The sequence below is a fragment of the Hippichthys cyanospilos genome, chromosome 15, assembly GCF_059441005.1.
Source record: "Hippichthys cyanospilos isolate Australia breed blue-spotted pipefish chromosome 15, RoL_Hcya_1.0, whole genome shotgun sequence".
NCBI classification, from domain to species: domain Eukaryota; kingdom Metazoa; phylum Chordata; class Actinopteri; order Syngnathiformes; family Syngnathidae; genus Hippichthys; species Hippichthys cyanospilos.
The window spans coordinates 17052372-17077753 of record NC_142383.1 but is presented as its reverse complement, the minus strand read 5'-3'; the positions used below and the strand labels follow the sequence as shown (position 1 = coordinate 17077753).

At 40.2% G+C, this 25382-nt stretch overlaps 1 protein-coding gene across 2 annotated transcripts in view; it reads right to left on the bottom strand.

Annotated features, from left to right (window-relative positions):
- fibcd1b (fibrinogen C domain containing 1b) overlaps positions 1 to 25382 on the bottom strand; it is a 95111-nt gene that overhangs the window by 55180 nt on the left and 14549 nt on the right. Inside the window, exons 2-3 of one of the 2 annotated variants that reach the window (XM_088435562.1) lie at positions 6052 to 6135; positions 542 to 1021 (exon numbers count right to left, since the gene is read on the bottom strand). In XM_088435562.1, coding sequence (XP_088291688.1) covers positions 542 to 1021; positions 6052 to 6135 — 564 coding nt within the window. The remainder of the gene's footprint in view (positions 1 to 541; positions 1022 to 6051; positions 6136 to 25382) is intronic. The other variant, XM_088435563.1, reaches the window with a different exon arrangement.

Sequence of the window (25382 nt, the reverse complement as noted above, 5' to 3'; positions counted from 1 at the left end):
GGAGTCACCAAATTTGGCCCTCGAGAGCCGGTATCCTGCATGTTATCCTGGTTTCTATTGTATTTACAGTATCTTTCTATCTCTAGACACTAGCTAGCTTGTTTGTTGACTAGCTATTGTGTTTACTTTAGCTAACTGACGATGAAATTTCTCGAGACACTAATTAGCTAGCTTACAGTAGCTACCTGCAACTGTATCAATTCATCAGTACAAAAATAAAACTAATAAAAACGGGGCCTAAAACAAGTCATAAAATGGGGCACATTTTACCTGCTTTAACAAAAATTACATAATAATAAAAAATGAGAGTAAAAGAAGTAGATTTCTGTCGTACAAGGCAAAACTTACTGACCAAGTAACGACATCTCATTAACGTAACGAGAGATTGAAGGGTATCGGATGCTAACGAACTTTCCTTCTCTGTAAAAATCAAAGAAATCTTAACCCTTTTCCACCTCGCAAATCTGAAAACCGAACTTAGATTTGAAAGCATAACCCTAAGCCTTAACCCTCAACCCCGGCCGCAGTTCCTTCTTCCTACCTGTATGAGGCGCGCTTGCTCCGACTGCAGCGTGTTGAGGTCCTGGCCCAGGCCCCCCTGGCCCCGGCGCAGGGACTCGTAGTCCATCTTCAGCTGCCCGGCGTGGGCCGACAGCTTGGCCACTTCCTCGGCCAGGCTGACGAGCAGCGAGCGGTCCTGGCCCCTGACGGACTTGAGGTCCGAGTCGTGGTCGGTGAGCGAGTGCAGCAGCGAGGTTTGCACGCCTTCCAGGCGCAAAAAATTGCCGCTGTAGTCGGGGCAGTTTGGGTCGATGAAGATGTTGACGCGGGAACCGTCGCCGCGTTCCACCGTCACCAGGGCGTTGGCCTCGTCCTGGTTGGTGGAGATGTGCGGAACGCCGTCCGACATGGGCGGAGCCTGGTTGTGGTTCATGAAGAGGATGGTTCCCGTCACCGTCACGGCCAGGAGCACGGCCACGAAGAGCAGGATGGTGCACAGCAGGTAGCTGCAGCTCATCCTCTGGCGGGACCGAACCAGGACACAAAACATGTCACTGCTCCAAAGTACACAAATTTTCAAAACCGTAATCCCGGTGTAAAACCCAAACTCCGAACTTTCATCCTTCACTCTTAAACCCCCAGGGTTCTTAGAACCCGAACTCAAACACCAAATCCTGAGATTCTTATTAGAAATGCAAAAGCGAGGAGTCTAGAACCGGGATTTGAATATTTTGTGGTTAGGGTTAAGTAACTCTAACCCTTGAAATCCCAACACGGTGAAAATTTCGACTTTAGTCAGAATTCTCACGATTGCAGAATGCTCACTTCAATCAGAATTCCGACTTCTACAAATTCTGACTCATTTCTACCGAATTTTCACAGAATTTTGACTCACTTTAAAGATCGATTGCTCGATTTTTTTTTATGAAGATTTCTGAAAACAAGAATTCCGATCAAGAATTCTTAACTTTTGACCTTCGTGAACTCTCTAACTTGTTTGAAACCTTAACTCAAACCATAAAAAAGACCAAATAAAATATCGTACTTTATTAGGGCCCCCCTTAGGGAGAGTACCGCGGCCCCTTTAAAGCAGCCGTCTTTTAGGAGCCGTTGCCGAGCCGGCAATACGGCCGCACTGTTCGGCCTTTTACGACCGGGCCGGATTTTCCAGCGGACGGGCGCGAGACGGACACGGGTGGGGGGGGGCATTACGGCCCTGATGATTTCTTATGACGTCGGCACGGCGGGATGAATGAGGAGTGGGATATGCCGTGTTTGTTTTATGTTGTGTATGTGCGAGAGACGGCGGGCTTATTAATATGCAAATGATGCGGGCCCGGCGCAGGGCGGCGCGCTAATAGACAGCTAACGGTAAATGCTTTACGGCGGGAGAGCTTTATGCTTTCTTTAATGCGCAGAAAATCAATTGGCTTGTGCCCGGAAACTAACAAATGAGCCACACAAATTACACTTATGAAAAAGTGATGCAAGGTCACATCCGCATGCGCAATAACAAACAATTCGCCGTTCTCTTTCGTCGAGCGCTCACGAGCCAAAACCCGACCATTTAAAAAAAAATAAAAGGATTTGGAACATGAAGCATTAAAACCCAACTCAAAACCCTGATTTGAAACCCTGATCCTTGTTTGAAATCCCACTTTGAATTTTGTTTAAAATTTAAACCACAACTTCAATTTAATCCCAGTTAAGAATCCCAACCCTAATTTAGAATCCTGATCTAAAGACTTTCTATCCTTAGTTAAAACTTTTATTTTAAATCGGAACCCTACTTTTAAACCCTCACCTTTCTTTAACCCTTGTATAAGTATGTTACAAATTATGGACACTTTTTGGATTTTTTTATGATATAATAAAAGAATTAATGAGGAACAAAAACACCAGGGAGCTGAAATTTCCAGCAGATGATTAAAATAATGCAATGATTATTACATTTCTATGTGATTGCAGCTGGATGCGTAAGATTTTGTGTTTAAAAATAATAATTGTCCAAATTCTGGACTATATAAAAGCATTCTAATTACACTTTTTGAGATGTATTTTAATAGGATTTATGACATTGATTTTCCTGCAATTTTCGCATCATTCCGTTGAGCGGCGGTCAAAATAGGTCAGCAAACAGAAAATTCTTTGTTGACTTTTCACCTCAAGACAGTAGGTGGCGTTAGAGACCAGTTAATGTCTAGGTCTGAGTGTCATCATCATGTTATTTTTCAATTATTTTTATTTTACCACTGAACAGTTAAAGTGCTTGAAGGAAAAAAATATTCATAAATAACTTTAATTACGCCTTTAAACGTTTTTCCAAAATTAAGGATAAAATGCAATGTGTACAGTTTGCAAAACGCCCGGTTTCAATCATGCAATTTGACACCCGAACATTACGTTTAACATTATTTTGTTTGAAAGCATATTTGTAAATAAATCTTAATCAAAACCTTACTTTGGAGCCCTACTCTTATTTTAAAACATAACTGCACTGCTCAAGCTTTCAACCCTAATTATAAACCCTAACCTTAATTTAAAAACCTACACTCAGTATGAAACCCTAATTAAAACCTTTCAAACGCTAATCTTAAACCCTAATTTTGAAACCCTACCTGGAGTACAAAATCAGCTCGGTGGGTGCCACTTTTAAAGCGTGCCACTCAGTCGAGTATTTGCATCAAGACGGCGTGAACATTTGGAAACGGGAGCTGGACAATCCTCTGCAGGCTTTTTAAAGTAAAAGCTATTTGGGTCTAATTGGAGGTTATGGAGCTCAAGCTGAATGCCGTCACAGTTAGGCAGCGTTTCCGCTACTCCTGCCATCCTTATGCCTCTCCCACTGCAGACGTTAGCAAAGTTTACCGGAGCGTTATTGCTGGCGGGGCTCAGAGACATCATTGGGGGGCCTTCAAACAGCGGCATCGCTGTAAACATTCCGCCGCTGGCGGCCATCTTATGTTGCCACGCAGCAAGCGTGATTTTAGTGATTTTCTCTATGGCAAACACGCCACCGCGGTTCTAATACAGGGCAACGTGAAGGATTAGCTGTCAAACTCCAGTCCTGGAGGGCCGGTATCCTGCATGTTTTGCGGTCTTCTCCCCCCAACACACCTGATTCAAATGATTAGTTCATTAACAGGAGCTTGGAAATGATCCTGATCACTTGAATCAGGTGTGTTTGAGAGAGGGGGTTCAAAAACATGCAGGATACCGGCCCTCAAGGACTGGAGATCCACACCTATGGATTAACCCGTAAATTAGCCTGTCCCCAATTGAAGGAACTTCAACCGCTTTCATAAAACTTTTCACCCATCAATCGGTTAATCCTTGGAGGTCTGACGGCAACATAAAATGGCTGCCCTGCGATTTTAGCGTCCATTCCAATCATCCTGAGACCAATTGTCCACTACAGTGGACACAAATGAATAGGCAGTCATCCCCGCAGGCGACGGCCACAGAAACCACTACGACAACCACAAAAGACGGCGAAGGAAGTTGAGGAGCACCTACGAATTTCTGACACATATCCTGTGGCGAAAGACTCCGCCGGAGGCGAGATAAATCACAAGGACCTTTTGGCCCGTTTGTGGAGTGAATGACAGCAAACGTCTTCAAAGGCAAGGTCACGTTTGCGCGCTTACGCCGTAATCCATTCAGACAATCTGTATACCTCCTTGGCGCCGATGTCGTACAAAATTATCGGCACCTGTCAAATAACGCGGATACCGAGAAGAAGAAAAAAAAAGCTTGAACCCCTCTCACCCTCCCTCAACCTTGGTCTTTGAGTGAACAAGATAGAAGCACTTTAGGCTTGGCTGAAAGGCTCCATGTTAATTAAGTCCATTTAGCGTTTATCAGTGGGTAGTCTGTGCCGTGCCTTAAAAGCCATCGAGCTGTAAAAATAAATGATTGGCTCATTTACAAAAACGCAATTTTACTTGGCTAACTAAAGCGACAAGAGCAGGAAAAAAAAAAAGCTGAAATAATTTGATGGCATACAGACCCCGACACCCCCTCGAGCAACTTTCTACATTGACCCTTCAGACGAAACCCGCGGGGGGAACGCGAGGGTCCTTTCAACTAAAGACCGTCTGCGGGAGGTCAAAGAGGATGGAACGCCAGCAGGCTATTACGCAGTTTTTTGGGGCACATGAATTTCTCAAATTTATCAACGTGGGGTCCCTGCTCTGTAATGAGGACGCTTATGTATACGCTCCCAATCGAGCAGGTTCCACGCGACGGGATTTAACAGGAACACCAGGGGGACCGGAGTGGAAGGACTGTGAGAGGAAATAGGGGATCTGAAGAGCGAGTGTGACAGGGCTTTGATCTTCATCAAAAGTGAGGTGGACAGATGGATTTTAGAATGCAAAGAACATGAAGACCCCGTTACATGTCAGGTTTTATCATTTGTCAAATAATTGTGTGGGGGGGACCAGTTTTGAAATATGTCTGTGTAAGGTTGTAGGTAAACTATCTTTGTGTGAAACGAAGTATCAGACACAAGGGTCTGAGTCCAAGTCAAGTCCCAAATTACAACGTCAAGTCCCAGTGAAAGAGATCAGCAGTCCAAGTCACAAATGTTCGTCAAGTCTGAGTCACAAAAGTCAGAGTCCAAGTCTTGAAGGTCCAGGTTAAGTTAGTCACCAATGTCCAAGTCAAGTCTGAGTCACAAAGCTCATAGTCCAAGTCAAGTCCAAGTCACAAAGGTTTGAGTCAAAGTCAAGTCCGAGTCACAGAGGTCAGAATCCAAGTCAGGTCACAAAGACCCAAATCAACTCTAACCCTAGTTTCACAAAGAGTCACAAAGGTCTGAATCCAAGTCAAGTCCAAGTTACAAAAGTTTGAGTCCAAGTCACGAAGGTCTGAGTCCAAGTCAAGGTGGGTACAAAAGTCTCAGATTAACAAAGGTCGAGTCCAAGTCATGTCAGAGTCACAAAGACCTGAGTCAAAGTCAAGTCCCAGTCTCACAGAGGTCAGAGTCCAAGTCAAGTCCAAGTCACAAAGGTTTGAGTCAAAGTCAAGTCCGAGTCACAGGGGTCAGAATCCAAGTCAGGTCACAAAGACCCAAATCAACTCTAACCCTAGTTTCACAAAGAGTCACAAAGGTCTGAATCCAAGTCAAGTCCAAGTTACAAAAGTTTGAATCCAAGTCACGAAGGTCCGAGTCCAAGTCAAGGCGGTTACAAAAGTCTCCGATCAACAAAGGTCGAGTCCAAGTCATGTCAGAGTCACAAAGACCTGAGTCAAAGTCAAGTCCCTGTCACAGAGGTCAGAGTCCAAGTCACGAAGGTCTGAGTTCATGTAAAGTCCGGGTACCAAACATCTGAGTCCAGGTCACTAAGGTCCACGTCCGAGTTAAGTCAGTTACAAAGAGTCTGAGTCAAAAAAGTCATAGTACTAATTATTTATATATATATTAGTTGTGTCTGGGATTGAATGAATCGACGCAGACGAACGGCAAAGGAATAACATTGACGGACGTTTTAATCGCTAAAATAATTTAGCGGGCTTTTGATAGCGACGGGGAGGGCGGGGCCTTACCTTGGCCGGCGTCTCCCGGGCGCTTTCCGAGTCGGACCAACGATGTTTGAGCTGCGAGGAGCCGGGCACGCACTCGCAGAACGTCTGCATGGGACAAACACGCTGCATTTGTATTGTGTTCTTTGGATGCCAAGCTAGCGTACGCTAACAGCCCGTTAGCTTTTCCAGTTCGGCTAATATCGCGTGCCAGTGGCTAACTTTTAAAAATGCTGCAGAAAACGCTATCAAAGCAACGGCAAAATTAATGGAGCATCGGACAAAAGAACGAATTACGAGGAGCTTGCGGTGTGTTTTTGGCCTTGTCGCATACTTGCGAAATAATCAAGAGCCAAGATGTTTGCGATATGTTCCATGACTAAAAAAACCCTTGAATACTGCATTCAAAGTGCTCATAATAAACATACGAGCACTTTTCAATGCTAGCGCTACAAGGCCAAAATTGCCCACGTGAAAACACAAAGGAGCAAAGGTTGGCTGCTCTTCCATAAAATATAAATAAATAAATAATGTAATATAACCAGGAGCAGGACTGCAAAAAATGTGTTGATCACATTAACACAAAGTAAACCGTCAGCGCCATTTTTAATGCATAAAACTAGCTTCAAAAAAACTAGCTAACAAAAACTATGTACCGCAAACAAAAACTTTGCCTAGCTAAATTGATTCTAAACTAAAACGTTTTCAACGAATAATTATTTTCTACGAATAAAGACTAAGTATTAGCATTCTGTTAGGTTCTTGATGGTGTCGAGTAGTCCTATAGCGAGATTAATTTTGCGTGATGAATATAATCGGTTAAGCCTTTGTACACTGTACAAAATACTGACAGTACATTTGCTAAGCCTGGTGGTCAGGGACAGACGGGGAAATTATTTGGAGGGAGTGGCCTCTGTCAGCCACACCCAGTTGAGGATTCTATTTCATCTCCAGCTCCCCTCCCCAACCCCACACACATATGTATGCCTATACTTGTGAGGACATCCATTGACATAATGCATATAACCCCGATCGTAACCATCAGAAATGATCGCGTTACCTTTACCCTTACCCTAATCTCAACCCTAACCCAATTCAGAATTATACTCTAAAAGACAAAGCGGTTCTCGCAGGTATAGTCGCTAGTCGTCTACGTCGTCCACAAAATCCCGCCCCCCCCCCCCCAACCCCACACACGTATGTATGCCTATACTTGCCTGATCGTAACCATCAGAAATGATCGCGTTACCTTTACCCTTACCCTAATCTCAACCCTAACCCAATTCAGAATTATACTCTAAAAGACAAAGCGGTTCTCACAGGTACGTCGTCCACAAAATCCCGCCCAGACCCCCCCCCCCCCCGATACAAAACCCAAGTGCCGATATTGCGTATACTGTCCAAATTTGTAAAATCGCATTCCCAAAAATGAACAATTTCATTCCAAGGGGAAAACATTGAAAACAGTCTCGTAAAACTAAGCTTGATTAATGTTTGAATTTCACGGTTAATTTCACCGCGACAAAAATAACATTCACACACAGTGGCGACGGTCGACTTGATTGACGGCGGCGCGTTTCTCCTCCGTTTGTATTGCGGCGGCGGCGTCCGCGGCTGCCCATTAGAATTCGCCGCCTCTTCCCCTCCCTTTATCTCTTTCCAGCTCCGACTTACAAATAACACGCCGACAGGCTTCCCTTTGAGTTTCTCGCTAACAGCAATCCTGCCTTCACACATTTGAGCGGCAAAGGGACTGACAAACGCCTCGCCTTCAACACGCCGCCAGACGTGCCTGCTAATTCAGTCGCGGGAAGTAACAGACTACAAATATTCCTGACTGAAATGAAGCGGACTTTTCGGGTACCTGCACTGGAGTCTTACTTTATGAAAACAGGCATTTTTTTCACTCGTATCATTGTATGAACATAATTTATGCGAACGTAGTTCTGAATAAAAAAATTATACTTTTTATTTCTCAAGTACTGGTCTGGGAATTCGGCGGGAAATAGCTGGATTACTTATGCTAACAATAAAAATGTCTTGACAAATAAAATATACAATATACAACAATAAAATAAAATAAATGAGTTAGCTTAAATTGCTAGTGCTGTGGATTGTTAATAGCAGTCAGCATAGTAGCATAATGTTAGCATTATTGTGGCCTGTTCTGTGGCGCCCTCTTGTGGAATGCTTTCTTTCCGACAGCGTTGATCAATTTTTGAGAAATTTACTCGTGATGGGAAAATGAAGCCTCATGAAACACTTGTAGGTTTTTGCTTTTGCTCCTTGTCACATTTTTGGTACGTTTCAGTGATGGGAAAATGAAGCCTCATGAAACACTCGTAGGTTTTTGCTTTTGCTCTTTGTCACATTTTTGGTACGTTTCAGTGATGGGAAAATGAAGCCTCACGAAACACTTAAGTTTTTTTTGTTTTTTTTTTTGCTCTTTTTCACACAATGTAAGTTTCAGTGATGCAGAACGAAGCCTCGTGAAACACTTGTGATAGATTTTTACTCCTCTAGATATTCAGCCTCTCTGTGGTTATTTTATATTTACTTTTAGCTCTTGGTTGAAAAATAAAGACTAGCGCAGTAAAAACATATTGAATTCACATTGCATCTTTGACACAATAGTGCCATCTAGGGGAATAAATATCTTTCAAAAGTGTTTTATGAGGCTTCGTTTTCGCTATGAATGAGTTAACAATAAACCAGTCATGCGTGACATTGCCAACTAGTGGCCCGGCATGCATATAACAGTCGACAGTTGCCTTTGTTTCACTAGATAATTGTCGCGCAAATTGAATTTGGAGCGTTAACGACACCGACACTGGCTGGATGATTTCCCGCCGACATTCCTGCGAATCATCAGCATCTGCACGCACCCGCCAGCTTCTCTCTCATTAGCTAACCGCTAGTGCATCCATTCCACAACACCAAGATAAATAGGCCGAGCTCGCGCTCTTATTCACTCTTTGCCGGCGGCGGGAAACACACTCGGGTTTTTGGGGGAGACCAAATTAGGACGGAGGCGGAGGGAATACACCTCGACCGATGTTGACCGCCAGAGCAAACATGGCAATCAGAAAGCTGGAGGCCACCATAACCTGGCTAGGGAGTGTTAGCATCTTTTAAAACTTTAACACATTAAAGCAACAGTAGATTGAACTTTACCATTTGTTTGTTCAGCTACCATTGAATGGTTACTTTGCATTAATGAAACAAACACTCAAAATGTATTGTTTTTCTTTGTTGGCTGGTTACTAAAGCAAATAGCCTTTCTCCTCGTGAGCAAAACAATCTAAGTCTCTTGTCTTCCTTCCTTGTGTGTCGTTTATTAAATGTTCAAAGTTGACTGAAGCTGACGGTTCATTTGTACTATTTTCCTTTTCTAACTTTTTTTCTGTAACCATTTTGATGGAAAAGAACACAAATAACTTAACGCATTAAAGCAACAGTTCTGGTTTTATGAGATTGAATTTTACCATTTGTGTGTTCAGCTACCAATGAATGGTTACTTTGCATTAATGAAACTAACACTCAATTTGTTTTTTTTTTCTTTCTGTTGGCTGATTACTTAAGCAATTAGCCTTTTTGGCACCATAACATGTTATGCTAACATTAATTCATTATTTCTTTGCCCAAAATTGCTAAAGCCCTTGGCCTTCTCCAAGTGAATATGTGAGTAGTGAATATGTGGGGGAACACAGTAAAAAAAAAATGCCTCAGACCTCCGGAAATGCTAAGATAACATGTTATGCTAACATGAGTTCATTATTTTTTGCCCCAAAATGCAACATCTTTACCCTTCTCCAAGTGAATATGAGAGTAGTGAATATGTGGGGGAACACAGCAAAAAAAAAAAAAGTGTCAGACCTCCTGTAATGCTAAGATAACCCTAACCCTGGTTTATGCACAAACGCGAGTGGCCACTCCAACATCTGCAGTGGCAGTTTTCCCCTCTGTTTAAAAACATATATTCACTCCGTCGCAGAGGATTTACACCTAATGGAAAAATTGTCATGTTTGCCGCGTCCCCGCTGAAATGCGATGCAGCCCGGTGGACAAGACCAGAAAAAAAAAAAAAAAAAAAAATCACTGAGGCTCAGACTCAGCTGTGACCGAACGCGTACGTGCAGACTTTTTGAATGAACGCGTGGCGTGTTTGCACACAAATCCTTAGGGCCAAAACAAGTCGAAGAATGCCGGGATTTCTTTTATGTGTCGTCCTTGGACTTGAACTGCATGTGTGTGTGTATGGGCGTGTGTGTGTGTTGATGTTAGAAAGGTGCATATAATCCCAGCGTTAGCTAAGCTGATAGAGTGCGGGCCGGCGGGGAAGGCTTTGCATAAGTTAACCGGCGGGCCGATTAATCGCTTCACACTCTGCCGCGACGTACATTCAAATGGGACCTGTAAACTCATACTTAGCCACATAATGACATTTTGACATGAACTGCTTCACGTCGGCCGTATTTTCCGCGCTACTAGATTATAAGGCGCACCTTCGATGACTGCTTTAAAAATGTTTTCATATTTAAAGCAGACCGCATTATAAGGCGCATAGAATAGAAGCTACAGTAGTGGGTGGAGCTGCGCTAAAGGCAGCGTCAACAAAAGAATCAGATTTATTCGATCAAATCACTTTTACAAAAAGTCCTTTTTTTTGCCTTGTCCCCGTGTAAATTGCATCAAAATTGGAGCATATGAATAGCAAATGGAAATTTCAAGCATATGTGATAACTACATTTATAACTGAAATGCAGAGGTACAAATTGAAGAATTTACATGGTGATTAAGTTTAAAAAAAAAAAGAAAAATTACGTTTTATGCGCTGTAAGAGGCGCACTGTCAGATTTTGAGAAAATTGAAGGCTTTTGGGTGCACGTTATAAAAAATACGGGATGCGAAAACGGGTCAACCCAGAAACTAGCTTATTAGCCCAAGTAAAAAAAAAATAAACAAAATGACCTATTAATGATAACAAACAATATAAAAAAAAACATTTCATTTGGAATATTTTGTTAAAGTGTGGTATGGTGCAAAATTAAAAAACAGTAACTTTTTATTTGTATTTTACCTAGTTCAATACTCAAACCTACACATACATTTGAATGTATTCAAATATGTTGTGTATATATATATATATATATATATATATATATATATATATATATAATTGAATATATTTGAAAATTAAGTATGAGAATATTGCTAGTCATTTTTGTGTGTGTGTGTGTTTTTAATTAGGTCTGTTTCACAGTTTTTTTTTGTTAATGCCTTAGGGTATGTGCATATGCAAGTCAATGCCCTTTGGCAAAAAGGAAAAAAAAAATCTTTTTTCTTAGCCCACAGGTATATTCATATTTCTAACTAAGAGGTGGCCTTGGCATTGACCACTACTGAAGCTTCTATACTATGCGCCTTATAATCCGGTGGTCCCTACAGTGCAGAAAATTTAGAATGGGTTTTCCAGTCCAAAATATTTACCCCACCATCCTTAACTTCCGTACTTGAATAACACCGTTTAGTAAAGAAAACAAAGATCTAGGATGACTCGCTAACGCCCGCTCGTGAGTTTCTCCGAAAAGGCGTCGCCGTTTCAGTTTCGACGCAAAATCAATGCTGAAATTGCCTTTGGACGGAAGACGGCATGCAGGCAGGTGGAGGAAAAGAAAATAAGATAAGATGAGCTCAATCCCAGCAGACAAATCACCTGCTCCACTCTCTACCGCATGTCCTTGGAGCTTACCACGCAATCGGCCGCACGTGCGGAGTAAAGTCGGTCCATCGCCCGCATCGCGCTGCCTTAACACACACACACACACACACACTCATTGTGTGGCGGGTCACAGCGTTTGCTCGCGAGTGAAATAAAGGTTAGAGGATTGTTGATTTTTTTTTCCAACATGTTTTTTTTTGGGCCCCTTTGAGACATTAAATACGACGGCAGGCCACGCAAATAAACTTGACTTGTCTTGACTGAGAAATTAAACTTTCATACAAACAAGGACCAAAAAAAAAAAAAAGCCTCGGGAATGAAGGCGAATTAAATAAAAATGCAAAGGGGGAGGGGGGGGGGGGGGGGGGGGGGGAGGGCAACATGAGCATCAGGATGCATTCACATCAGGAAGGAGAGTTGAATTTTTATGCAAGGCTGAAGGAAAATCAGCATAAAATGGGACCACTTGGTCAATATTTCATTTTTAGTTTTGCTTATTTTGTTTACTTTTAAGAGAGAAACAATGTGGCGAAAACATGAGATCAAAATCTTATTTTTAGAAACATGACCCTCTGATACAGTTGCCGTTCCTACTGATCACTTTTCAACAAATGGGGCTCGGTAAAATGTGCTGTTTTAGTGAGCAAAAAATGCTAATGTGGATTTGATAGCATGTTTAAAAATCGGGAAAAGTTCCAATTTATTTTGTAGTATTCTGTCGTTATATTTCTTATTTTATCAAGTGGGTACCGCTTGGTCAGATTTTCAATTTTCTTTTCTTTTCGTTCCTTTTTTAAAAGATGGAAATACCCACTGGCAGCGTTGCCGTTCCCACTGATCACTTTTGAACAAACGCGGCTCAGTCAAATGTGCTGTTTCAGCTAGCAAAAAAATGCTAATGTGGATTTGACATCACTTTCTACACAAACCAGTCAAATTTGATGTTTCAGCTAGCAAAAATGCTAATTTGGGTTTGACATTTTATTTTTACCACAAAACAAAGAGTGTCAAATGTCACTAATGTTTTTTGAGTCTAAAATAGTTTACTGCTGGTGCTACTTAGTTTGAAATCATATTTTAAAAAAGTGAAAACTTTTAATATTATACTGATTACCTGTGCCAATAATTGGCAATGATATCAATCTAAACTGGAAAAACAATTATTTTTTTATGGCGTAGGAGTGTAGCTTGCCCTTAATTGTTGTTGTTGTTTTATAAGAAAATATATTCATATTTATTCCATACCACCTGCTGTTTTTTTTTTTGCTACACAGACTGTATATATTCATGATTATTTTTAGAAGTCAGCATCTTCACTTTAACTGCCTTGAATGTGTTTTTATTGGTTTATGTTGACTGAATTGCTCATACTTTTTTTTCTATTTATTTTTCTATCTATAAAAAATGGACTTAGCGAAATTCAGTTATCGCAGCTATTTTTGGGAATGTAAGCCCCGCAATAACCACTGAAACGCCGTAATGACGCTTAGTGAAGGCTTTCTCTTAAAGGGACAGTGTGTGAGATTTAGACCGTTTTATTAAAAAGGAAATAATGAAAATTTTCAAAAACTTGCAAATGGATGTGTTCTTAAAAACCAAGAGTATGTTTTAAATATAGTCACAGGTCTAGTTTTCATGAAATTATATGGCATTTCTTCAGAGGCGGCCATGTTTGTTATCGCTTCGGACAATGGTAAATGCAGCACCTGCGGCATCTCCTTCTGAACGTCATGAAAAACGGTCTAAATCTTACACACTATCCCTTTAAAGGCGATGAGGCAAAAATTTGGATTTTTTTTTCTCCACACTTGTAACAAATGACTCAAAAAATATTTTTAACAGCATTGTCTAAAATTATTCTTAAAATATCCTGCGGGTGGCTAAAAAACGGATGAGGGTCCAAAAAACGGACGAGGGTCCAAAAAAAACGACACCCGCGCCATATTTTGGATCCCACTGTTTTAAACATCTTCAATAAAATCAACAAATCCAATGAAAATCACACGTCCCCTTATTGGATAAACCACAAACATAATTCCAAAATCAAATGGGTCCCCAGTATTTTCAGCCATTTTTCTCACGCTACATTACCACAGCGTGCACGTGCGAGCGCAACCGTGTCATTTTGAGGCGCGATGGATGTTCCTGCGCGCTGTTTTTTTTTTTTTTTTTAATGGCGTGGCGAGATAAGATGGCGGCGTCGGCTCGTAACAAGGAGAAGAAGAGTGGTCTCAACGTGTCCATTTGCTCATACGTAATGTTATGTTAAGGAGGATGACGAGTGTGTGTGTGTGGGGGTGCGTGTCGCAGTGCGGCCACCTTGCAGATTGACGCTCGGGGCGTGAGGGTGCTTGTGTGTGTGTTTGTGTGGCGTTTGATGTGTGCTGAGGACCAAATTTGGGGTTTGACTGTCTTTGTGGGGAAGTCTTAAACTTGTGGCTAAACCGGGGAAATTATGTCAATGGGACGTCCCCATTAGGATACCAAAACGTATAGTTTCTGAGTGTGTGTGTTCATGCTGCGTGCTGAGGACCAAATTTGGAGTTTGACTGTATTTGTGGGGAAGTCTTATACTTGTGGCTAAACCAGGGATATTACGTCAATGGGACGTCCCCATTAGGATACCAAAACGTGTAGTTTCTGAGTGTGTGTGTTCATGCTGTGTGCTGAGGACCAAATTTGGGGTTTGACTCTCTTTATGGGGAAGTCTTATACTTGTGGCTAAACTGGGGAAATTACGTCAACAGGACGTCCCCATTATGATATGAAATGTATAGTTTGTGTGCCTGTGTGTGTGTGTTCAAGCTGCGTGCTGAGGACCAAATTTGGGGTTTGACTGTCTTTATGGGGAAGTCTTATACTTGTTGCAAAGCCGAGGAAATTACGTCAACGGGATGTCCCCATTATGATATGAAACGTGTAGTTTGTGTGCCTGTGTGTGTGTGTTCATGCTGCGTGCTGAGGACCAAATTTGGAGTTTGACTGTATTTGTGCGGAAGACTTATACTTGTGGCTAAACCGGGGAAATTACGTCAATGGGACGTCCCCATTAGGATACCAAAACGTATAGTTTCTGAGTGTGTGTGTTCATGCTGCGTGCTGAGGACCAAATTTGGAGTTTGACTGTATTTGTGGGGAAGTCTTATACTTGTGGCTAAACCAGGGATATTACGTCAATGGGACGTCCCCATTAGGATACCAAAACGTGTAGTTTCTGAGTGTGTGTGTTCATGCTGTGTGCTGAGGACCAAATTTGGGGTTTGACTCTCTTTATGGGGAAGTCTTATACTTGTGGCTAAACTGGGGAAATTACGTCAACAGGACGTCCCCATTATGATATGAAATGTATAGTTTGTGTGCCTGTGTGTGTGTGTTCAAGCTGCGTGCTGAGGACCAAATTTGGGGTTTGACTGTCTTTATGGGGAAGTCTTATACTTGTTGCAAAGCCGAGGAAATTACGTCAACGGGATGTCCCCATTATGATATGAAACGTGTAGTTTGTGTGCCTGTGTGTGTGTGTTCATGCTGCGTGCTGAGGACCAAATTTGGAGTTTGACTGTATTTGTGCGGAAGACTTATACTTGTGGCTAAACCGGGGAAATTACGTCAATGGGACGTCCCCATTATGATATGAAATGTGTAGTTTCTGAGTGTGTGTGTTGATGCTGCGTGCTGAGGACCAAATTTGATGTTTGACTGTCTTTATGGGGAAGTCTTATACTTGTAGCTAAACCGGGGAAATACATTGCGTCAATGGGACGTCCCCACTATGAAACAAAAATGTGTCGTGTGTGTGTGTTCATGCCGCGCTATTTGTCTTTGTCTGGGCGTCCTTCTCTCGTGTGTGTCTTTGCGCCTGAATTGGTGTGAAGATGCGTTGACTCGCTGACCTTGGCTGGCGAGGAGATCCAATTTTGATGCTGATGGCACGCAACAAATATGCTGTCTGCTCTTTTACTCATAGTCCGCGTGCGTGTGTGTGTGTGTGTGTGTGAGCGTGGCGTGACTGGAGGCCTTGCTGCCTGAGCGCTATCGGGCGCTAAGTGCCCAGTGTTTGCACCCCCGAGGGGAAGACTCGTTCCGGAGGCTTGGGGGTCGTCTCAGGTCCCAAAGTCCAAAGACAACTTTGGATTTTGTTTGGCCCGTTTAGACTGCGACAAACGGCGTCGGAGCGCTCGGGCTGTTTAGCGATTTGGCTGTTATTGAAGAAAATCGAATAAATGTCTCAAACGCTATACTGAAGAGAATTTTTTTCCACAAAATAGTTTCGCGCAGCCGGGTTGAAAAGACACTCCATCGTGGGCTGAATTGACCCATCTTTTACAATTATTGATGTTGTCTTGAATAAAATGACTTGTAGAATATTGTGTGCGAGACACCGCAAAAAGTTGCCTCAAATATATCCAGAAATTGCTTCGGTCCATTTTTTGACCCATGATCGAGTTGTTTTAAACCTGGAGTGTGCCATTTTGTTTTAGTTTTCCGCTGATACTAGCATATATATATATATATATATATATATATATATATATATATATATATATTTTTTTTTTTTTTTTTTCAAGTGACTTAACGAAAGGTCTAAAAAAAAGCCATTATTAAATAAATTAACCCAGTATCTCAATACATTAGTACATAAAATGTACTTGTTAGTAAGTATTCAATTACTTTACTGATTACTAAAGTAATCAGTCACTAATTCTAAAGTAATTGATTGCTTCAGTCCCTAAACAGATATATACAGATATATATATATATATATATATATATATATATATATATATATATATTAGTGGGTGTGCACACTTTTGCAATGACATGATGTACAGATTGGTCAATGTAGACAAAATCCAAGTACGAGGGTATGTAGATTTTTAGTAAAACTAGCTTGGAATCGTCTCATCCCTCAAAAAAAAAAAAAAAAAAAATGGACATGGCGAGACAAACAAAAACCAAAGAAAGTAGGACGGCAATTAGAGGTCGGGCCTGGGGAGCGGCGCAAAAGATTTTCGCGTCATTTCGCTAAGAACGTCGAAGCGCTTCGGACGGGCCCAAAAATTTACGAGGTTCCATCTGGCGTTCCCGATGTTTCCAATCAGTCAAAACAGCAGAAGTTGTCGCCCGTCGCCATAAATCCAGGAGCCACCGGCGGCCTCCCTCCTTATTAGCATCTTGTTTATATTCAGCGAGCGCCCGCCGCAATTCCAAAAGCCTCCCAGGTGTTTTCATCAAAAGCTATCGCTAAAAATCATACAAAAAGATCAAGAATTACAGCGCACTGAAAATACACTCGTCAATATCGCAAGGTTTTTTTCTTTTTATTGCCATGACGACTGGAAGGCAGAGAGGCAGGGCGTCGCCAATTTTTATTTTGCGACTTTTCGGCCGCCTCTCGGGAATATTTTTCCAATAAAGCCATCAACAACAAATCCATCTGTCTTTTGTGGTGCTGTTAAAATTTTCTGGGGATTCTTAAGCTTCCTGTCCAGACTGCAAATGAGAGGCTTAGACTCACAACTGCCCATATATATATATATATATATATATATATATATATATATATATATATATATATTTATTTATTTTTATTTATTTATTTATATATATACACATATATACATATATATATATATATATATATATATACACATATATACATATATATACACATATATACATATATATATATACATATATATATATATATATATATATATATATATGTGTGTGTGTGTGTGTATATATACACACATATACACACGCACACACATATATATATATATACATATATATATATATATATATATATTTATACACACACACACACACACACACATTATTAAATAAATTAATCCAGTACCTCAATACATTAGTACTTAAAACTTATGTTCTTTTATATATATATATATATATATATATATATATATATATATATATATATATATATATATATATATATATATATATATACATTTTTTGTAATCCATAATATAAATTTGATAATAATGTATAGTAATAATAATAATCATCATAATAATGTGATTTAGGAAAAAAATCTTCCACTTCAAAAAATTACGTTTACAATTGTGGTGTTAATGTTCCAGATTAATTTTCATTTCGTTATTTATTCATTTCTATATTGTTTTTCAGCATCAAACGGTTCAATTGGTCAGAATTTTTGTTTTAATTTGAGGAAATATTGACATTTTTTGTCTTTTTTAAGTCACTGTGATGAACTTGAAGCAATTTTTTTCAGATTCAGAACAAGCTATGATACACATAGAGCCTATCAAAATGCAAACATTTGCTAAAAGTCGATTTAAATGTCTTGATAATGTTAAAAAAATGATTTAAGGAACACTGGTACACTGGTAATTCATTTAGTACTCGCCATATACATTTTCATAGATAATTATCTCATTTATAATCACCGCAGGAAGTGGGGGGGATTTTTTTTTTTCTTTCCTTGAGGAGACTTTGCAAAACATAATTGAAAAGCCCCGGGATTATGGATACATTTACATAAATATAATATGATAATGCTTTTATGTAAAGTAAATCCTGTACTGCTATTTGCTAATTGAGCTTTTTTATTTGAAGTGATTCACAAACTGGGTTATGAGTTTTCATTAGCGTCTAGGGAAAACCTTATGGTTATCTTTTCAAATTGAGAGCAAATGAATTGGAACATGGGGCAACTTGATGCCGAATCGTGTTATAGTGACTGACCTGCAAAACGTGTGCAGTTTAGTTATCGGGTACCGAAAAAAAAAAAAGAAAAAGGGAGAAACATTGCTCTAGCGGCAAGTAAACATACAAAAGCGATTGAAAAGTCGATTTTGCAAAATAAGGTTTCTTTTAATGTACTGCCGGAATGCAAATTGAATCCGCTGTGACATATTAATGAGTTTTCATTGGCGTCTATGGGAAAACCTTATGGTTATCTTTTCAAATTGAGAGCAAATGAATTGGAACATGGGGCAACTTGATGCCGAATCGTGTTATAGTGACTGACCTGCAAAACGTGTGCAGTTTAGTTATCGGGTACCAAAAAAAAAAAAAAGAAAAAGGGAGAAACATTGCTCTAGCGGCAAGTAAACGTCCAAAAGCGATGAAAAAAGTCATTTTTGCAAAATAAGGCTTCTTTTAATGTACTGCCGGAATGCAAATTGAATCCGCTGCGACATATTAATGGCGGCGCTGCTCTCATCTATTCTCATCTAGTTAACAAGTCAACACAGCGTTTATTATTCAAAGGTCAACACGGGACATTTTGGACGCTTGCGTTCATCACAAGCGATGAAGCGACTCATTTTGAGTTGGGGGGGGGCGTGAAAAAAGGGGAATACATTTCAGAAAGCTAACTTTTTATTTATTTTTTATTTTTTTTGAAGAACCGAGACATACCGGGAAGCACTTACTGCCTTTTCTGGCGCGACGTTCTTCTGGAGTTACGAGATAAAGCCACTTAAATCAGGACGGGACGTTCAGGCGGCGCTCGGCGGGGGAAATGCGAGGGGGGGGGGGTATGAAAGTGCGCTTTGTTAGTACGTGAAAAGGGGAAGCTTTCAAGGCAGCAATTAAGACTCGCTGAGAATGTAATTATTTTTCCCGGAGTGCCGGCGGGCTTTCTGACAAGGTGGCGGGTGACAATCTTCATACTCAGCAGATTTAGCAGGCGCGCCGGTCGCTCAAACCTCGAGGGGGAGGAGCGTTCCGAAATATTGCCTCTGGTTAAATTTGACCAGCCTTAAAAAAATAAAACAACTAAATGTCATTTATTCAGCATAAAATTTGATGACGAAAGTGGCCTGATGAAAATGATGACCGAAAAGCAAAGCCGGTGCAGCGTTGGCGTGCAACAGATTGTTTGACTAGTCCGATAATTCGTAAATGGGGGTGCGTGAAGATACTTCAAGGGGGTGCGTGCATTTTTAAGAGTTTACGCAAGCGATGAGAATATTGAACATCGCGTTTTTCTAACGCCGTGAGGGAAAAGCACTTTTCTTTTCAAATTAAAAGCTAATTAGTTGGAACATGAAGGAACTCATTGCTAACGTGTGTTCCTGTTACGTTTTAACATTTGCAAGAACAGGAACAGACCATGTTTCTTTTCAAATTAAGAGCTCATTCATTGGAACAGGAAGCAGTGCAGTGTTGGCATGCAACAGATTGTTTGACTAGTCCAATAATTCGTAAATGGGGGTACGTGAAGATACTTCACGGGGGTACGTGCATTTTTAAGAGTTTACGCAAGCGATGAGAACATTGAACATCACGTTTTTCTAACGGCGTGAGGGGAAAGCACTTTTCTTTTCAAATTAAAAGCTAATTAGTTGGAACATGAAGGAACTCATTGGAAAAGTGTGTTCCTGTTAAGTTTTAACGTTTGCAAGAACATGAATGTTTGTTCAAGTGTTACGTTTCAACAGGATCCATTAAGAGGAAGAGAACATTTTTCTTTTCAAATTAAAAGCAAATTAATTGGAACATGAAACAACTCATTGCTAAATTGTCTTTGAGCTTCTACAATATCGATGGACAGGAAAAGGTTGTTTTACTTTTAATTAAGAGCAAATCATTTGGAATATAAGGCAACACATTGCTAAATTATCTCAGCGAATTTTAAATTTTGACACAATAGATGGACAGAAACTGTATTTTTCTTTTCAAATTAAGAGCAAAGTGATTGGAACATGAAGTAACACATTGCTAAATGGTCTGAGTGTTAATTTTCAACAATAGAGGGACAGGAAAAGGGCATTTTTCTTTTCAGATTAAAAGCAAATTAATTGGAACACGAAGAAAAATTGCTAAATTGTCTTCCAGTGAGTGATATGTTTCAACTGTATGCATTTACACATAGTTTTCTTTTCAAAATTAAAAGCAAATTTATTGGAACAAGAAGAGACATTCAATCTCAGATTACCTAAGTACGAAATCCATACATAAATACTTTGAGGACATTAATTTCCAGATATTATTAAATTGACACTAAAGTATCTGGCATTGAATGTCCGGCCTCTTAAAAAAAACATGAAAATACGCCCCTGGCATTGAATGAGTTACTGAACGAGTCAAATGGAACTCCTTTCCGTGTTCTCTAACCGGTCCACATTGAATCAGACGTGATCCTCTTCGTTTTAGTAACAATCCTCTGTGAACGCGGATGGACTCGGACGTCGGTTCAGTGCGCTCGCTTCTTTTCTTGAAAATAATGCCGTGACGGCCGCGGTTCACACAAAGTGCCTCTTTTATCTGGGGAATTACGGTAGTGGGCCTTAGTACAGTGAAATAAGCGTCCCATCGTCGGGTCGATGTTCGCGTGGCCTTAAAAAGTCCCGGCAACGGTCTCTGTTGCCACCCGTAGGCCTCGGAAGACCGAGGGACCCCTCCGCCGTCCCCGCGTAAAACCGGAGTCCGATACGGTCCACTTAAAAGCCATTAGAGCGGCGAGTCATCCATCACGGCGGTAAGAACAGAGGCGCGCTCGGCGGGACCCCAGAGTGCCCGCGAGTCAATCATTTCATAGGATAAACCACTTTGCACCTTGTCACCGCTTTTCCCGGGGTGCCTCGACCCCCCCCCTCACGAGAAACCCATCCGCGTGCGGTAAATTCCCAGGGCGGGCCGCGACCCCGCCGCCCGGCTCGCGGCCGAAACGTAATTGCGACGGGGCGCATATGCCGGGATAATTGTCGGGAGTAATCCGTCGCCGTGGCGACGCGACCCCGCCTTCGGAGACGGTCGGGCCCTCCCCCTTAAAGCCCTCCGGGGATTATCCCGGTACGTTATCGCTTTAATCTTCTCTTTAACCCCTTCAATCAGGCCGGTCCGCCCCCGCTGCGAGAGACCCCCGTCCCCTTCCGCTAAGCCGCATATGGCCGCCGACACGCAGCGCTAATGTAGCGCGGGCATTACGTAAACACGCCCTTATATGGAAATACTCCCGATATAACCTGTCCCGATATCTGGCGGGAAACAAATCACTCATTGGTTTTCGCGCTTTTTCTCAAGATGTCGGGCGAAAGTCGTGGCTAATTAGGAAAGTAGTACGGCGGCGTCAAGGCGCGATGCTGAAGTGATAGATGTCGACGGGCCACTTTTATACGTGTGGCGGAAGCTAAATTTAGACCGGGTTGTCAGTCGCTAGGGCGAGTCTTCGGCGAATCATCTACCAGCTATTTTAAATGGGAGGTTCTCAAACGGGGGACGTCAAAGCACTTTGGCGGCTTCGGGAAATTTTAACGGGGTCCCTGAAGGTATATATATATATATATATATATATATATATATATATATATATATATATACAGTATACACATTTTTCCATTATGAAATAAATTAACCCAGTATCTCAATACATTAGTACATAAAATGTACGTAAGTTCTTTTATATATATATATATATATATATATATATATATATATATATATATACACTATATACACATTTTTCCATTATTAAATAAATTAACCCAGTATCTCAATACATTATTACATAATATATATATATATATATATATATATATATATATATATACACATTTTTCCATTATTAAATAAATTAACCCAGTATCTCAATACATTAGTACATAATATGTACTTGTGTTCTTATATATATATAAATATATATATATATATATATATATATATATATATATATATATATATATATATATATATATATATATATATATAAGAACAAAAGTATATAAAATATATATATATATATATATAGTATGTAAAATATATATATATATATATATATATATATATATATATATATATTTTGTTTTTCCATTATTAAATAAATTAACCCAGTATCTCAATACATTAGTACATAAAATGTACTTATGTTCTTTTATATATATATATATATATATATATATATATATATATATATATATATATATATATATATATATATATATATATATATATAATGTACTTAAGTTCTTAAGTATTCAATGACATTAGCATTTAAAGTAATCAGTCACTAATTCTCACGTAATGGATTGCTTCAGTCCCTAAAATAATCACTGGAATTCTTCCTTACCCAAAGTAGACAATTATTTTAGTACTTTAAAGTGCTCACATTGGTGTTTGAAGTAATCGATTACTTTAGTACTTCATTACCACAAATACGGCATTGCTTTAGTACTGACCCTCCTTTTGACACACATTTAACAAAAAAAAAGACACAAGTACTTGGAAAATAGTGTTAAGAGCAAATTAATTGGAACATGAAGCAACGTCTCCCTAAATCATGTTGTGACATTTTGCAAAATAGTGGACGTCTTTTTGTAAGTAACAGGGATCTAAATCATCCCGTCATCGGAAAAACAAATCATTCCCCTACTTAATTACGTCCAATTTTGTTCCAATGTATTCAATTCGATTTTGAATGCCAGCGTGTAGGGCCTCCATTCCATTTCCCCCGCGCAGACTTAAAGCGCAGCGCGAAAGCTTCCACAGCAAATCATTCATAAGACGTAAAAAGTAAATTGAATATGGACGTTCCGTCGCTGGTGGATGCCAGGCGGGAAAGAAATCATTGGGAAAATAATTAGAAAAAGAAGACAAAGAGCAAGCGTCCTTTAATTGTCCCGGTAGGGTACGCTCAATTTTGAGGGACTCACAGGCAAAAAAAAGGGTGTCGTGCAATCACGTTTTTTATGAAGCTATGAGGAAAAATAAAGCTCATTTCCGAGTATTACAATTTATATGTCGGTAATATTTGTGCAATATTTGGACCATTTTGGGCTATTTTGTTCCACATCATTCTCGCAGTAATTTAGCTAAGAGACTGCACTCTCCTGGTTGTGTGATAACGAAGTGGTCGTCCCAAGTTGAACTTTGACATGTTGTCAACATCTGGGTGAAATTTCAGCTCCCTTGTGCCTTCTTTTAATGCTTTCCATTTTGATAAGAAATGCCTTTGATTTGAAGATCAAACAATTGGACAAAATGGTGTCATTTTCTTCCATGTATTCCTGCATACCATTTTGAACTTTGACATTGTTACTATCTGGGTGAAATTTCAGCTCCCTAGTGCCTTCTTTCAATGCTTTCCATTTCGATAAGAAATCCTTTTGATGTAAACATCAAACAATTGGACAAAAAAGTGTCATTTTCTTCCATGTATTCTCGCATGCCATTTTGAACTTTGACATTGTTACTATCTGGGTGAAATTTCAGCTCCCTAGTGCCTTATTGCAATGCAATGGTAAATGCCTTCGATGTAAAGATGAAATGATTGGACAAAATTATTGGGTCATTTTCTTCCACGTTTTTGGGTGTTCCATCTTGAACTTTGACATGCTGTCACCATCTGGGTGAAATTTCAGCTCCCTGGTGCCTTCTTTTAATGCTTTCTCTTTTGATAAGAAATCCCTTTGATGTAAAGATCAAACAATTGGACAAAATAGTGTCATTTTCTTCCATGTATTCTCGCATGCCATTTTGAGCTTTGACATTGTTACTATCTGGGTGAAATTTCAGCTCCCTAGTGCCTTACTTCAATGCAATGTTAAATTCCTCTGATGTAAAGATGAAATGATTGGACAAATTCGTTCAGTCATTTTCTTCCACGTCATTGGTCGCGCCATTTCTAACTTTGGTGAGTTTTCAGCGTCTGGGTGAAATTTCAGCTCCCTAGAGCCTTCTTTCAATGCTTTCCCTCTGAAGTGAAAGGATTTTGATGTAAAAACCAAAAGGATTGGACGAAATCCCGCACAAGGGTTCAACAAAAAAACCAGGACTGAAATGAGGACGACCCAAAATAGAAAGCGCGTGCAAAAAAAATCGGACGCTTCATTTGTCGCAGGAAGAATAATCAACATCGATTCCACAAGGGCGTTTGCGGCGCCCGGTGCTCCGGCTTTAAAAACAATTTATTTAAATGAGTTTTATTTAAAGTTTGCGTGATTAATGCTACGCCTGCGACGGGTTCAAATGTGAGCTTCATTACGATGCAAATGACGCCGGAGCAGCTGTCCGCGTCGCCTCCGAGTTTAACCGCGGCATCTACGGGGAATGGAAAGACGCCGCCGCATCAGGTGACCTCCGACCTATGTTGCGGCGAGCTGTCAGCGGCGCAACGTGCGGATGTCCAATCGAAATTAAAGGTGCGATCGGTGGCAAACGGGTCTCGAAAGGATTTCAAGACGGATCGCGTTCGTGGCCGACTTAAACGTGCTAACAATCCGATAGCGTTTCGAGAAACGGGCTTAACCCTTGCGCGCGCAAACTATACACATTCCATTTTTTTTTTAAAGGCGTAATAATTTGTTAGTTTTGCTTCGACCACTCAAATTGTTCATTTCTATCCATACGTATGTAGGTGAAATTTGAAAAATTTTGAAAAATTTTGAAAAATTTTGAAAAATTTTGAAAAATTTTGAAAAATTTTGAAAAATTTTGAAAAATTTTGAAAAATTGAAAAATGGTATGGTAAGTGATGAGAGTCATTAATTGGTCCCTACCGCCACCTACTGTATTGCGGTGAAACACAAGCCGACAAAGAATTTTCTGTTTGCTGACATAGTTTGACCGCCGCTCAATGGAATGTTGCAAAAATGGCAGGAACATCGATGTCATAAATCCTATTTAAAGGCATTTCAAAAATTGT